Below are 16847 nucleotides of genomic sequence, written 5' to 3' on the forward strand. Positions count from 1 at the left end.
GGTTGAAGGATGTTCCTGTAAAAATGCAGCTCTTTCATGGGGATTGGGATGAACTGAATCATTGATTGCAGCCATTTAAATGTTTTAAAATGTTAAATTTTTTATGATTGTTTTTAATGTTTTTTAAGAGCTGTGTAAATACAAATGGATCACAGATTTGTGGCGGTATATCTAATTGTCTCTTCAGGACAGATCCCATTTCTTAAAGAAAGTTGCAAGAAAATCCGGTATACAGGGTGAGTCAAAAGGCTCAGGACACCATTGTATTTCAAAAATGAAAGGGAAAATAAAATACCTAAATACCCCAGCTACTGATGAGAGACATGATTTTTCTTTTAGACTGTGGAACAAGACCGCCATCTTGAAAACAGCCATATTAGATCAATGTATTTTTTTCTTCCAATGGGAAGGTGGTCATTTAGTATATCAGAGGAAAGCAGAATTGTCTCAGAAACTGGTTACCTCAAACAGACTTACAATATTTCCTGTGGTTCAAAGGTTAGGAACACAGAAAGTTGCAACAATAACTGGGAACTTCACACAAACAGTCCAATGTATCGTTGCCTTTCTTTTAAGCAAAATGTTGCTTTAATGTCCTGTTCCTTTAGTTCAGCTGCATTGCTAATGCTAACATGTACATAAAGAGGAACAACAAGTGGAGATTTGATTACTGCTGTTTAGTTTTTCATTGTTTTTTCTCCATACCAGTGCTAAAGTTAGCATTTTCCTCTTCCACATTCAACATCTTTTTTTTATAAGATTTTGATCTCAAAACCACAGTTTCCAGCAATGCAAGTGCCCCTATTTTGTTAATATTACATTATATCACTGCTTTTTCCATCAGTATTATAATAATTGTTGAATGAAGCAGTCACTGTGGGTTCATACTGACTAGTAAAAATCAGACCCCTTTCACCCAAAATTTTCTTCAATCACTGTATATCAAAACATTAAATGTGAAATCCAATATAACTTAAAGTTTGACAGTTGCATTAATAACCTTTACACTGGATCAGACAGAAAAAAAGAGCTGACTAACCATGATGTGCCTAAAATGGGCCACATCTAAGCTGCAAAGACCCTCACTGCCCACTGCAAAGAGGCAGCATCTTTAGTTGTCGCTCCCCTCTGTCACACACAAACACACACTCTGAGTGATGTGCATGATGATGGTGTGAGAGCCACATCCTCATGACACTAGAATGTTGCACAGCCTCATTACGAGCTCGGCTGGCCAGCTCCGCTCGGATTTTAAGGCCAGCGGCCATCAACCAACTGTCACTTCGCTTCAACCGCAGCCCTGCTCTCTCTATGCTGGTGCCCTTTTTTATAGTTTGTGTGTGAATCTGTGTGTCAGGATGAACCAGAGATTGGAGCGTGAGAAGAGAGACAAGGCATCTTGTGTGAGGAGCAGAAAAGGCGGTGCAGATTTTCTGACTTTTAACGTGTCTTTGCAGAAAAATGTTCACTTTCTGGGTTATTATTGGTGAAACATAACTCTTATTAATTACCCTCCTTAATCGCAGACCTTTAGCTTAACTGATGCATTTTTTCATGCATTCGAGTTTGCTGAGTATGCTATTTATACACTTTACTCAACACTCGTACGTTTAAACTGTCAAATGATGCTAATTTAAGCCTGACGAATGTCTACAGAATTTATCCCAACAGTAATGTTTTCAGGAGTTCTCTGACAGCGACACTGTGTTGTGAAGCATGGTTCAGTTTTTATTTTGCTCCCGGACTATTTGTCATGTGACCCCTGGACACCATCATCATGTGACCTAGATTTACCAGTTTGAGTCATTGGTGGATGTGTCACCATCGACCTCAACATCTTGTCCGATCACGTGACTTGCATCCAGTAACCTGAACCACCCTGATACCACTGAACTCTTACTGGCCTTTTGGCCAACCTCCTGAGGGATGATGCGCACTGCAAGGACACAATTACACAGATGGATCATAAAGCACAGTAATGTGCACTCACTCACCACACATTGTACTGGGGGGGCAGCCAAGGACTTTGTCAATTCTTTTTATCCAAGCATGTTTCCAGGGTTTTCCATTCCTGCTCGTTTCTTTCATCTTCTTTTTTTCCTCTTTGCCCTCCCTTTCCCCTGATTTACCACTGCTGTTCAGGTCCAGCTCTGTCACTGAGAGGGGGAAGAATCCAGGCAACATATACACACACAGACACACACACAAAGAGAGCTCTGAAAATACACCCAGAAACAGCTGGCGACAAAGTCTATAATGCAATTGCACGTTAAAATCTATACAAGGAAACACAGTCGACATCCTCGACAGTGCTCACGCACCCCCGACATTGGTCCACATAGACCCACGGCTGATCTGTCTACAGCTGGACGAAGGCTGTAGCGCTGTGTTGTAGCTGGTTTAAGTTGGAGAAGGTGGTTTCTAACAGTGCCTTTATGACATTATAGCTCATTGCACCTTTAGTCAGTCAAGGAAGCAAAAACAAACAATGCATCTTGCCTCCATTTCAGACATCCTCCATACCAATGGTGATCAAAGTTCTCTAGTTTACTCTGGGTCGTGAAAAACGGAAGTCAAAACAGGTACATTTGGATCTGGAGGGCTGGTTAATCTCTTCAGGCAGTGATGCAGAGAATCTGTTAGAGAAGACGAAACACGTCAGTCTCCCACTTATTTGTGTGTTCCACATCAAAATCTCATTTTTGGACTCTTCCTAAGGGGTTACACAGTTGTCCAAAAAAAAGTCCTCCAGGAAGCCAAGCCTGCACTTTTAAGGTATTGTGAGAATTTGCTGTGAGCATCCCTTTGGTTGATGTGAGTTGTCTGTTCAGAGAAACAAAATCCTTCAGAATAGAAAATCAACTGTCCAAGCTTTCAGAAAAGGCCTGCCAGCATCAATATTTAACAGGATCCTCTTGGTGTGTTTCCATGTCCCCATTTTTTCTCACTTCAGTTCTTTTTTCTGTTTGGCTCTTAAATGTTGCATTGACTTGCCATCATTTGTACCCTTCGTCGTCATTTTTGGTCAACCGTCTTCAGTCATGCTTCCTCTCCCTCGTAGCAGGAGAAAAATCGCTCAAAGACAAGCTCGAGAAATTGTTCATTAAGCCAGCCCTCGTGACCTTTGCCACTCGGCGTCCAAAGTCCAGGTCCCCGCAGCAAAACCTTAATTTAACCTTCCCTCAGCTGGCGTCAGTCATCCTAAAATGCTTAACTTTCAAAACTCACCCTCTTCCTTTCTCCCTCTCCCCCCCAGCAGGCTGATTCACTCGGCCTATTTCCTGCTAACTGCTTGCCGGTGCGGCAGCCTCCGTCCTCATCCCGTCCTTTCGTCCAACGGCGAGCTCAGCTCTGGTCAAGTCCTCCTTGGCTTTTTCTCCACGTTCTCCTTGGTGTTCCTCTGGCTCCCTCCCTGCTGCTGCTCCTCTCGCATGCAGAATACAGTGTCTCTTCTCACTGCTGTGCTCTGAGTCATACCGCTCCCTCTCTCCTCCCTTTTCTTTCCAGAAGCTTGCAAATGTTCTTCCTTTTCTTTTTTTCCCCTCTTTTTCTTTTTTTGGTGCCTCCTTGCCTCTCCAGCAACCCGTCAGGATTCATTCAGCATTTCTTCCCATCCAGAGGAACGTCCCTGCATCCCACTAAAACAAACAGAAGGTTTGTGAATAGACAGTCAAAAGAAAATAAGTGATTTTTTTATAACAAAGACAAACGTTTGCCTTTGATTTACTTATTAATGACTTATTCTCTCCTCCTGTTAGTGAAGAAAGATCTTTTCACATGCCGTGGTCTCTGAAGCCTTTATATCCTGCAGCTGATTCATCAACTTGAGACAATCTGTGGAAAACAAAAAAAACCATGTCATAATAAATGTTCTCTGTGAGGAAAAAACAGAGGAACCAGAGAAGAAGGATGCGCATGGAAATAAAGAAACAGATGCCCTCAGGAAGTGTGGAAGTGACAGCAAAGGAGATACTAATGGAAAGAGGAGGCAGAGAGGAGGATGAAAAAAGGAGGGCAGAGGAGGGAGCTTGTGTGCAGGTGGGACGGAGAGAAGATTGTGGGTGAGTTAAAGCATGCTGCTGGGTGAAGGAAGGGGAGCGTGTGTAGAAACATGGATGGGAGGAGAGGGTGTGGACGGATGAGTGGTTTGGCAGGTTGATTGCTCTCTTCTCCAGATGTTTCATGCAGATGTCTTAAAAAGGTATTTTTTTTAACAAAAGATATCCTTCATTAAATGTTTAATTCCTGATCTATCTGGTGCTTTATGTGCTGTAATCATTCGCATTACATCCTGTCTGCTGCAACCTCAGCCTGCTCTCATTAAACCTCAGTATCCCTCATCCTTTCCTCCACCTCCTCCCTGTCTCTCCCATTCTTTACCCTCCGTGCTGCTTTTCTCTCTATGTGTCCTCCTCTGCTTGTCTAACACTCCTCCCTCCTCCCTCCCCACACACTTTCTGTCTCAGCTTTCCCCCCATATTTCATCAGCACCTCTCCACCTCCTTCACATTTGTTGTCCTATAACGCTTCCCCGCCACCTCCCCTCGCTCTCAGTGAGAAGCTTCCAGAACACGGTGGACGGACTCATGGAGAAGAAAGCCCGAACGCCACACAGCAGGAATTGTAAACATGCAGCTATATTTTTACCTATATATGTGTGCACGGGGAGACAGCTTATGCACAGACTCTTTCTCCATCCGTCTGGCTGGTGAAAAAMGAAAACCAAGACATCCTGCTGAAAAATGTAGCAGGGGAGTTTGTGATGCTTATTTGTCCCTGGGTAACATCTGTACAGCAGCCACACACACTCTAACACAGCAAGGAGAGAGTTTGGTCCATGAAATATTGAACAGAAATCATATTTAGCTCACATTCACACAACTGCAGAGCTATTATTACATATATTTCCAGGGATTCTGTGTAGATTTCATCTAAATGTCTCATTTTCTTTTATTTTTCAGCTAGCACTATATTAAAAAAATAGGACTTCATTAAATATAAAAGAATGAAGAAGCATTTTGGACCATCCTTATCCACAAAACTGTCTCTACTTATTCTTCCTATAACGTTTTAATTGTACAACTCATAAATTGTGATTTATTCATCCTAAAACTTAATTTTATTTGGGTTATTACTGTATTGCACTGCTGTACCCCACACCTTTAAGCCTCAGGTCACAAAATGCTGTTTTATAAAACATTCTGTGACTCACTGATGAAAAACGATTCTTAAATAATGTGAACCCAAACAAGCGATTGACAGCTGGCGCCCCCCGGTCCATTTCTGGTCCACAAGTTTGCTTCATTGGATCTGCTGTCACGATTTGTGTCTTTTTCCTTTAGCTTTAGTGTTTCTGTGTTCCTCTTTGTATCTCTGCCCTGCTGTCTTGCCTCCAGCCCCGCCTCTGCTCACCTGTTTCCTCTTGTGTCTCCTCCAGGTGTTTCTCGTTGTCTCTAATTAGTTTCCCTTTATGTTTTGGTGTCTTGTCCTCAGTCTGGTGTTTGATCATCGTGCTGTTACCAGACAGTGTGGTGTTCTCTGTGTTCCTCATGTTCCCCTGAGATTTTGTAAGAAATTTTGAGTTGCCTCRCCAGCCTTTTTTGTATTAAAGCCTTTTTTTTTTACATTTTGGATTTTGCCTGTGCCCTGGGTTTTTCTGTCTTTAAGCATCACATCTGCAAAGTAATCAACAGCACAGAACATCGCAAAGACACTGGCAAATGTGTTTTCTTAAAAAAGCTTTGCTAACGATCTGCTCTAAATATCTGGAAAATAACTCATTAACAGATTTTAATGAAGCTCTCATAAAGTAACCATTGGATCTGCAACTGATGAACTTTTGAAGTCAACTCATTTCCAGATGATTGCCACAGTTGACTAAATAACTTCCATTCTGTTTTAATATAGGTTATTTCAGGATTTGAATGCTTTTATTCAACAATGTAAAAAACTAAGTTTTACATATATGAAAATGAAAGATGATGTAACAGCTTTTGGGTGTAAATAAAACCAAATCTCTTGTAACTTTGTTGTAAAGTTTGCCTTTCCATGTTTTTGTCCTGAGAAGTGAAGTCAGCAAAAAGGAGAATTACACAGAGAAATCAATACTCTTCATAAGAAGAATAAAGTCTTCATGGTTCTGTTCCTTGTTTCTTTTTGTAGGTCAGTGAAGACATGTCATGAATTTATTTTCAGTCTAGCTGGGATCAGGAATATCACTCGTCTTAAGCCGATGCAGCTCTATTAGAGATAATTAATGTCACAGTTAAATCATCTGCTGACAAAGACCATCCTTTGCTGCTCTTTGCTGTTGTCTCTTTTATTCCGTGCCTGCCTTAAATTGGCTTCCTGTGTTTGAATTTATCAATTCTGACATCACTTATCTCAAACCTTCACGACTAAACTAAAAATAGCTGGGGATCATTGTGTTAAAGGTAAAAACAAGTTTGAATGCATGTAAGAGTAAAACTAAAACTGTAAAATAAATGTACAGGCTTGTATTTAATTAGAAACACAGGTGCACTTTTTACCCTCCTGTAAATCTGGGTCACCTAACTGTGGAAGAACTGCACAAGGATCTGTAGCTCCCCTAGATGGTTGCATAAATATGGGAATCAAAATGATCCAGCTGTAAAACACACATTTAGCTCCAGCTAATGGTGTATTTCTAGTAATTCAACATAACAGAATTGTATATGCATATGATGCATGATATGCAAACACTAAACATACAGTAACCTCATAAAGGACGTTAAAAATGTAAATTCATTTATTTAGTCCAGTGCAATATTGGGGACTAAGCAATACAGGTTAGTTGTTCAGAAGGTTTTTGACTTGAGGAAAAAATGTTCTTCATATCTGGTCTGCAGACTTCTGTATTTCAAGCTAGAAGAGAGGTCTTATGGATCTTTGCTCCATATTTCCTAACAGAGCACTTCTCTCTCAGACTGCAGGTTTACTTTCCTCGAGTTTCTAAAAGTAGAATGGGAGGCAGAGCTTTCAGTTATCAAGCTCTTCTCTCATGGAAATAACTTCCAGTTTCTGTTAATGATGATGATACTTTGTCTACTTTTACGACTAGACTTAAGACTTTCCTTTTTAGATAAATCTAATTAGGGTTGATTTCCTGAGTTGTCCCTTAGTTCTGCTGCTGCAGGCTTAGACTGCTGTGGGACAAATTGACCACATTTCCTCACTCTGCTGCTGTCTTTAGTTTAATTACAACACACATGTAGAGGAGAGTGACTAAGTGTTGTTGTAATTATTTCTATTAATAGGTTTTTTTTTCTGCCTGTCTTCTGGAGGAAAATACACCTGGACCAGTCATTCTGGGGTTTTTTTCCCCTGTGTCTCTTTCCTGTTTGATTCAGCTTCACTTCCTGATTGTGACTGTGATGTCATGTATTGCCTGTAAATTATATACTAAACTGACATCAAAGATAGCTAAGAAGGAACATGCTGTAAATACAGTGCACTTGATGTATGCATTTCAGGTTGATTTGATTTTTGTTGGTAATGCTGACGTCCCTAACATCATGGCTTCATTTTGTTTTGCATGACTGTGTTACTTCTATGAGGCAATGCTCTGTTAAAGTTGGAACTGGGCCTAAAACCAACAGCTTGTGTGTGTGTGTGTGTGTGTGTGTGTGTGTGTGTGTGTGTGTGTGTGTGTGTGTGTGTGTGTGTCTCTCTGTAGGAGCTCCTGAAGCAGATGAACCAAATGTCCATCCGTCCCAACCTGCTGACCTTCAACAGTCTTTTTAAAACTCTGAAACGCTGTGGAAAACTGTCCACAATCTACGCTCCACTCGCTCTGAACGAGATGAAGGCTCTGGGGATTGGTATGGATGAGTTGATTGGCTCTGCTGCACTGTTTGTATGTTTGTTTGTTTGTTGGTTTGCTTGTTTGTTTGTTTGTTGGTTTGCTTGCTTGTTTGTTTGTTTGTTTGTTGGTTTGCTTGTTTATTTGTTTTGTTTGCTTGTTTGTTTGTTGGTTGGTTTGTTGGTTAGGTTTGTTTGTTGGTTTGTTGTATTTTTTTTTTGTTTGTTGGTTTGTTTGTTTGCTTGCTTGTTTGTATGTTGGTTGGTTTGTTGGTTAGGTTTGTTTGTTGGTTTGTTGTATTTTTTTTTGTTTGTTGGTTTGTTTGTTTGCTTGCTTGTTTGTATGTTGGTTGGTTTGTTTGTTTGCTTGTTTGTTTGTTGGCTGGTTTGTTGGTTTGCTTGTTTGTTTTTTGGTTTGTTTGTGTCTTGGTTTGTTGGTTAGGTTTGTTTGTTGGTTTGTTGTATTTTTTTGTTTGTTGGTTTGTTTGTTTGCTTGCTTGTTTGTATGTTGGTTGGTTTGTTTGTTTGCTTGTTTGTCTGTTTGCTTGTTTGTTTGATTGCTTGCTTGCTTGTTTGTTTGTTTGCTTGTTTGCTTTTTTGTTGGTTGGTTGGTTTGTTTGGTTTGTTTGTTGGTTTATTGTTTGTTTGTTTGTTTGTTAGCTTGTTTGTTGGTTTGTTTATGGTTGGTTTGTTGGTTGGTTGGTTGGTTTGTTTGTTTTTTTGTTTGTTTGTTGGCTTGTTTATTGGTTGGTTTGTTTGTTTGTTGGTTGGTTCGTTTGTTTGTTTGTTGCCTTGTGTATTGGTGGGTTTGTTGGTTGGTTGGTTGGTTTGTTTGTTTGCTTGTTTTTCTGTTTGTTTGATTGCTTACTTGCTTGTTTGTTTGCTTGTGTGTTTGTTTGTTTGTTGGTTGGTTGGTTTGTTAGTTTGGTTTGTTTTTTTGTTTGTTGGTTGGTTTGTTTTTTGGTTTGTTTATTGGTTGGTTGGTTGGTTTGTTGATTGGTTTGTTTTTTGTTTGTTTGCTGGCTTGTTTATTGGTTGGTTTGTTTGTTTGTTGGTTTGTTTGTTGGCTTGTGTATTGGTGGGTTTGTTTGTTGGTTGGTTGGGTTGTTTGTTTGTTGGTTTGATTTGTTGGTTTGTTCGTTGGTTTGGTTTGTGTATTGCAGGGTATCCGCGGGGTTGTAAAAAGTATTACAAGGTAGTAAATCAAATAAGCAAAAATTAAAGCCATTAAAAAACATTAAAAGGTAATAAACAACATCTGACGAGGTATTAATTTTTAAACAACTAGCACACTTTCGCTATGCTGGTATCTGATGCGCTGCGTGGGAAACAGATTTAACAAACATTTCTCTGGCCCAATCTGAGACGCAGCTTTAACTTTAGACAGGGCTATTAGCCAATCAGAAATAGTGTGGGGGCGGGACTTAAGTGTCTCTAGTAGCAGAAGTTGGAGCGGTGTTTAAATAAAACATATTTGTCAGGATGAGTCTGAAAAAGAACAGGAGACGATATCAAAGCTGGATGATTGTTAAAAGTCAGAAAAGATAAACAAGCAGAAGGATTACTGACTCCTCCCGCTGAGAGGAGTCATGTGTCGGTGGAGCAGACAGGTGCAGCAGGTGAGGAGATTAAAGTGATGATTTTATAAGAATGACCCGGGAGATAACATCAATCAACAGATGTGGGTTTACTGGTACAAACTGACACAAAACAGTTATATTAGTTTGAACAAAACAAAGTAAATTAAAGCTGTCTCAGATTTTTTTCATAGTTTTTCCACTAAACTCTCAGGGAGGGCATTCTCTATGAAGAAGTCAGTTTTATGTGTTTGTAGATAAANGTGTGTGTGTGTGTGTGTGTGTGTGTGTGTGTGTGTAAATTACTGAAACAGAAAACTGATTGAATCTTTTAACATCAACGTCCTTGATGCAGCTTTCAGAGGCTGGAAGATGATAAATGACTGCCTCCCTGTGGTAGGATGAGAAAATACTATTATCTTGGTATAAGTTCATTTGTTCAGGTTTTTTTTTATTAGTATCAAATTATAGAGAAATTTAATCAGAATCCAAATAGTTAATGTGTTTTGCTTTAGTTAGATGTTGCTAGTCTGAGCATATTTTTGTGACTCTCAKTTTACATCTAGAAACCATATTGCTATTCTGTCATTCGGAAGCATTTATTGTACTTCCTGTTGTGACCGAGAAAAGAGAACGGCACGAGTGAGAGACTAAAAATATCCTCAGTCATCATTCTTCATCTGATTACAGCACACAAAGAAAATAAAGAACATTTGAAAACAAAATTTTGCATCAAACTTTATTCATATCAGAGGCATCCTGCGCCCTTGTGATCCTTAAAACAATCGTTCAGATATTTTAAAATGGGGCTTTGTGAAATGTTACAATCAGTTAATATTTTTACTTGAATCAGATAAAAGAAATAGAATTTAATTCCGAGCAAAATGTCAAACTAATGGGGCTAAAAGGAAAGTGGATTGCTGGTCTTTAAAGACTGTTGGTCTTGGTCACYTCAGACATAGACTGACTTTTTCCAAACTTATGTAATTCAAAGAGTTATCTACAGGCTGAATATTAATTGTTTATAACCTTTAGACAAAACCCCATTTCAAAAGATCTTATGTAAGAGAAAATGTTTTACAATGGAACATTTTTATCTAATTTATTTTTCAAAATGTCCAGCATTTTCAACATAAAAATCAACTTAGGGCTACATTCAAATGGTTTAAACTGGTTTCAAATATCCTTCCAAAAAAGCAAACAAAAAAAAAACCTGACAGATGAAATACTAGGATAAAAATACAAGGTCTTGCCTTCATCAGAGTGTTTTAGTTTAGTTGTAAATACATTTTTTAAAGCTTTTAATGAAAATAGTTTAAAATGGAAGTACAATCACATTCACCTTCAGGTTGATGTTTAAACATTTAGTGGAAAAAGTCTACAAATACTGTTTTTTGTAACATTAGGATTTTTTTACATTTTAGTGCTTCTTAAGTTGCTTAATACTGAACTGATACAATGTAAACAAACTTTAAATTCAAAGACTCAAGTTTTTGTGTGACAAACACAAAAAAGTGTGTGTGTRGGGGGGTGGGACAAAGGAAAAATCTGCATTAAAAAAGCAAACACAGAGTCCCACAAATTGCAAATTCCTTTGAGACAACCGTGATCTGTTCTTTTCTTTGTTGTCAACCACAAATCACGCCAACATCCTCCTCGTGTGAACAGTTGTGTTTCCCCACCTGTGACCTCTTGCACTCCAGCAGAGATCTTTCCCCACCCTCACACTCCACATCGTCCAGCAGGATCTTGACTCTGCTGTCGGCCGATCCCAGCATGGCCCTCTTCATCACAGCCAGCACATTCGTGAAGCCGAGCTGTCGACACACGACCGAACCCGCTTTCCTGGTGAAAAGGTCATCGCACACCGTCCCCCACTCCCCTCGGATAAAGATCTCCACCCTGCCTCGATCTGACAAACCGTCGTCATTTACAAGTCGCACAGATCCGGCTGGCAGCCTTTTCCCTCCTCTTCCTCTCTTGGAACCTCGACCACTACCTCGGGGCCTCTTGTGTACTTGGTTACCCTCTCCAGCACTTTCCGGCTTCCTTCCAGGCATCCGTTTGTCTTCCCATGCTTTAGGAGCTGGTGTTTTCTGGAGCTTTGCAGATGTTAGGGTGGGCTTCAGGTTGAAATATGGCGCCCATGTTGTGGTTAACACTACAGGATGTTTACGATGGGATGGAGAAGTCACAACAGCCTGGGGCCGTTTCAGAGGCGAGGGTAGAGTTGGAGGAAGGGGCTGTGGAAAGTTTAAAGGTAGTGGGGTTGTACCAGTGACATAAGGTCTACTGTTTATCTTTGTTGCCGGTGTGGTGACAATCCTAGAGAAGGCTGCAGTCATGACGGTAGCACGGTAACCTGAGGGAGAGACAGAATCACCCTCTTTATATGAATAGAAAATAATGTTAAATGACCAGACATTTTTGAAGTGATGTAGTTATCAACAGTGAGCACCTTAAAGGCTATGATATGCGAAAAGTCCAATATAAAAGTGGGCAATCCTAGACCCCGAGGGTCGTTATCCTGCATGTTTCACCTGGTTTAAATGAATCGGTGAATAACAGGATTTGGCAGAACTTAGAGAGGTAATTCAGTCACAGAATCAGGTGTGTTGGAACAGAGAAACAGGTAAGACATGCATGACAGCAGTTCTCGAGGACCAGGATTGTCCAACCCTGGTAGCTAGCCAAACCATGGCCCATACAATTTTTCAGGATTATGAAACAATTATTTTATCATTGTGAAATAACACATTTGCAGATATTTAACCTCCACTTTTGCATTTGTTGCTGTTTTCTCAGCCAGTGTCCATGCTACTWTGTAGATGTACAAGTGCCGAGCATAGACCACTATATTCTGTTGGTGCTGAGGCTGCTGAATGTATTAGTTCACCTGATTTGTGCGTGTAGTAAATCCAAATGTTCACTCAACTCCTGGCAGACAAACTCATTTGTAGCACCAGCACCATCGGTATACACAAGACGTGATTTGATTGACAAAACGGCAACAAACTAAACAAATCAGTCATGTAGAGGCATAATAACATAGCATTTTTTTCACACCAGTGTCATTTTTGAGAAGAAGGTGTTTTATTTTACTGAAAAAGTATTTGATGTCACAGCTCATAAGGTCCAAACTACCAGAGGTGCATACTTGGAAAAAACTAACAAAGAAAAAGTAAATATACTTTAACAGAAAATGGTTTTGGTAAAAATTAAGTTCACTAATAAGAAAAGTTATTACGTAAAAGTCATAAACCTCTTGCAATAATCAGGAAAGTAAAAGTAATAGTACTTTTATACACACTATAACTCAGTTTAGTGAAACCAGTTGACGTAACTTAGTCAAGCAAATTCAACACTTCATTTTTTAGAGTGCATTAACAACTCATTTCATGATGAGTTCCAGTCATATTATAATTTGTGTTGTGTTACAAGGTGTTAAATTTTAGCAAAGTAAAATCTTCATTTTGTGTTTTGAATGTAACAAAATACAAGTAAAGATTGCAATAAAAAAACTGGTAAAATTACAAATCCTCAAAAAAATTATTTAGGTACTGTTACAAAGTAAATGTACTTTGTTACAACTCTGCCAACTATAACTACAACATCACAAAGAACCCAATTTAGCCCCCTTTTTTGTGTTGGAAAATACTTTTTCATGGTTTTATTTGGAGGGAAATGTATTCTTTGTGACTAAGATTATAACTGTAACTACTACAGTATGAAAAGCCCAACCTGTCTGTGAGCTAGTCTGTAAACAAGAGTTAGCTTGACTGTACAAAATGATGCTGCCATGTTGGCCTAACAGTATTTTTAATAACATTGTCATTATTAAAATAAGATGATTGTCTTTTTTTAAGGAATGCAAATTTTTAAATTTTTAGCAGATTTTTGTTGTCCAGTTTACAAAAACATGCTCAATGAATTACCTCATCAAAGTGAAAAGCAAGATTACAAATTTTCTCATTCTGTAAATGTGATGAGTTTAAATGTCAAGTCAATAGTTTCCTAGTCAAATGATTAATGTGTTAATTCAGTAACAAACAGGAAGTTGAATTTTATATCCCTGTAAGAAAATACGTGTTCAATAACGGCTGAAGTCAGGTGAAAACACAAGTGTTAAATAAAATGATCTGTGATAAGAAATAAATACCATACAACATCAGAATTCTGGAGTGGGGGTTTATTCAGCCATGAGCTGGCAAGTCAACCCACACACTGAAAGTCAAAACAGGAAGTCGGCCAATAAATACAGGATCTTCAATGCCCGAGTTCGCCCCTGCTGGCCTACAGCTGAATCACAGGCATTCCAACATACAGCCCTTAACTCTAATGTTAATACAGCTTCAATTATGTGTTGTTATATCCGGACATGTATCTACGCTATTTCAATTAACACAAGTAAGAAATATAACAAACATTATAAAGGTATTACAAAATAGAAAACCCTAACTCTGTGTTGTATTTAATCAGTACTAAACTATAAATTTCTTCATCCCTATCATGGACTACTAGTACTCGAACTGTGCTTTAAGCAGTAGTTTTGTAAAGAAGTGAAGAGAAAAGGACGTAGACACAAACACACAAGGATGATTGTCCGAGCTGAAGCTGATGCGGAAGAAACATTTATTCAAAATAAATAATGGTTGCTTTCATTTAAAGTAGTGCAAATAGCTGACAAGTAAAAAAATGTACCATTTGTCTGACGAGACACTTTTGAACCAGCCAAAGAATAATATGTTAGCAGGTTTGAAACATCGACTGATAGCCACATTACTTTTACTTAATCTGAACCTTACTCGTTATAAAATATTTCACTGATTATTGATACCCTTATTACTGTATTTAAATAAAATACATAATTGAGGCTCATCAACCCTGCAAATGTTAACAAAAAACATCCCAACCACAAATGCATTTACAATACGGTACTGCAATGCTAAACTACATGAATTACTGCTTGAACTAATGATAATTTAGCGTGAAAAGTAAAGATTTTCAGCCAGCTGAAACAAATACCAGCTATGACTCCAGATGAATGTGATCGTCATAGCTGTTTCATCCAGTTGTATTTCCCAGAATCACACAAGTATATTATCAAGTTTCCTGTTAAAGTGTTATAGTGTAAAGCAAGAACAGAGTGCAGAAAGCCAAGGAGTCAGTGTGGATGCTGGCGCCCTCTCCTCGTACAAAAGTGTGTGTCGCTGAACGCGTGTTAGTTCGATCAGACACATCAGTGCTTGTGCTAGGAGCAGAGTTTGGGAGGTCAGTAGAGCTAGTATAATAAGCAGGTGCACCAGTAGGCCTACCGGTCGATGCAGTTGTGGCGGGATGCGCCGTGCCCGTCTGGACAGCCGTTGGTTTTACGGTTGTGGCTGCGTTTGTTTTCATTGTGGCTTGAACGGCCGAGCTCGTTGTCTTGCTCGTCGTTTTTCTTGCTGCTGTTGTTGGCGATGCCGGCGGCCTTTTTCTCGTTGGTCTCGTTGGCATTGGGGGCTTTCTTATTATTATAGGCTTTCTTATTACCGGTATCTGTTTTTTTATWGTTGTAGCTTTAGCTGTGGTTTTTACAGTTGTTGTTGGAATGGGCGTCGTGGTGGGTTTCTTGTTGATGACAAACTCTGCAAACAAGAAAAGACACATAAAAACTCTCTTTTTTAACAATTTATCTAGTGTCTATGCATTTAGTTTCTAAAGCCAGGATTCTTAGTATTTTTTTAAACAATAATTGCTTTTCTTACCCTCTCTTGGGTGGAAATGAATGAGTTTTCCTTTTATCTTAACAGGTAGAGGTTTGATGCTACATTTTCCTGGCGGTGCTCGTCTGTGTGGTCAGAAGAAAAAGAAAATACACATCCAGTCAGTAATATGTGCATGTCCAAAAAGACTTTAATTTGTATCACTGCAAAGGAGAGCCGTAAAGGCAAATTTAATACCTGATATTAATTATTTTGATTCAAACTGACTAAAAAGAGAGTTATTAAGGAAGCAGCAGTTTTTACAGATATTATATTATATTATATTATATTATATTATATTATATTATATTATATTATATTATATTATATTATATTACACCTTTTTAGAGTATTATTGTTGTTGCTCTTTTTGTCATCAGGTAATTTCTTCTTGAATCCTACAATGTTAAATCTCATAATTAAACTAAAAAAGCCTGCTTTATCCACAATATTAAAAATTGTTATTTGTTTTAAGCTTTTGACAATATGTTTTAGATGCTTCCTGATGTTTGATCAGCAGCATCTAAAGTTCTGCACATCACAGCTGGTTACAAAAACATGAGCTCATTTTTTTTCTGTTGTCAGAGTGATGCTGTAAGAGGATTGCTACCTGGAAGGATCCACCATCTTATAGATGACTCCTGTTCTGGCTGTGGCACTTGCAACTCTAGTGGCTAAGAAATACAGTTCACCTAAAAGTGGTAGACATAGAAAAAAGTGGGAGTGAGACAATGTAAGCAGCAGGGAAAGGAGGATGCAAGGTTCAGATGATGGTAAGACAGAGAGACAAACAGACAAAACAAATCATGACATTTTTTGTAGTATGAATTTTTTTGCTTTATGTCTACTGACTGTGCAACAAATTGTCCCTCTGGGATAATAAAGATTCTTGAACTGGACAGATTTTAAAAATGGAGGAATGTGTTTATGGTAAAAAGGGATTTGTGCTTTGCTGTGACTAATACTTTCAGACAGCTCAACAAAAAGGAAAGTTGGAAAGACTACAAACACGTGTGCAACACTCATGAACTCATAAATCAGCAGCTAATAATTCAGACCAGATTTTGTTTACGCTGTGTACCCAACAGTACTGTGCAGGTCTGAGTACATCTAAACAAGCGATATGTGTGATGAGAAGATGAACGCATGCAGTCATCACCTGCTTCATCCTCAGCAAAGGAGATGATGTATCTGTAATAACTGTTGATGAGTTTAGGAAATCTGCAGGTCTGGTCTCGTCCCATACAGATCTCATTGTACTGCCATTCACCTGTTGCTGCGTCCTCCTTCAGAGACATCAGACGCCTGAACAGAAGGAAAGAAACTCATGAACAGTAGCACAGTTGTTTACATCCTTATACTAATAGTTCTTAATAATTAATATGAATAAGAACTCATATCAATAAAGTCCCAGTTTTTATTTATTTGTTTATTTTGAATGTAGGGTTTTATCTGTGCCATCTTGTAGATTAAGATGTCACGTTTCAAAGTAGGCCTGTGTCTTGGAGATGACTCTCCGCTATTATCACACCAAATTTCTGCAAAGTGTCTGTAAAATTGGCTGCGTTGTTTCAATTTTTGTGTTTGCTAAGGTTGACTAGCTGTGGCAGTCATCTTGAATCAGGTTCAGCATTTCATCACCACCATATTTCATTACCATTCAAATTGCATATCCAGCAAAATACGATAGAGACATCATCATCAT

General features: G+C 38.8%; 1 protein-coding gene and 1 long non-coding RNA gene across 2 annotated transcripts in view; both read right to left on the reverse strand.

Annotated features, from left to right (window-relative positions):
* LOC106521461 (uncharacterized) overlaps positions 1-5871 on the reverse strand; it is a 9443-nt gene extending 3572 nt beyond the window's left edge. Inside the window, exons 1-3 of the long non-coding RNA XR_001310669.1 lie at positions 4648-5871; positions 3728-3834; positions 1995-3638 (exon numbers count right to left, since the gene is read on the reverse strand). This is a non-coding gene — a long non-coding RNA (uncharacterized LOC106521461). The remainder of the gene's footprint in view (positions 1-1994; positions 3639-3727; positions 3835-4647) is intronic.
* A 4615-nt stretch (positions 5872-10486) lies between these two features.
* Positions 10487-16847, reverse strand: part of LOC106521462 (HHIP-like protein 1) — a gene marked incomplete in the record, with an annotated part of 18556 nt that continues 12195 nt past the window's right edge. The window contains 5 exon segments of the mRNA XM_014014026.1: positions 10487-11760; positions 14714-15025; positions 15146-15228; positions 15753-15834; positions 16302-16447. Coding sequence (XP_013869480.1) covers positions 11027-11760; positions 14714-15025; positions 15146-15228; positions 15753-15834; positions 16302-16447 — 1357 coding nt within the window.

This window comes from Austrofundulus limnaeus, unplaced genomic scaffold, assembly GCF_001266775.1.
Source record: "Austrofundulus limnaeus strain Quisiro unplaced genomic scaffold, Austrofundulus_limnaeus-1.0 Scaffold109, whole genome shotgun sequence".
Taxonomy (NCBI): Eukaryota; Metazoa; Chordata; class Actinopteri; order Cyprinodontiformes; family Rivulidae; genus Austrofundulus; species Austrofundulus limnaeus.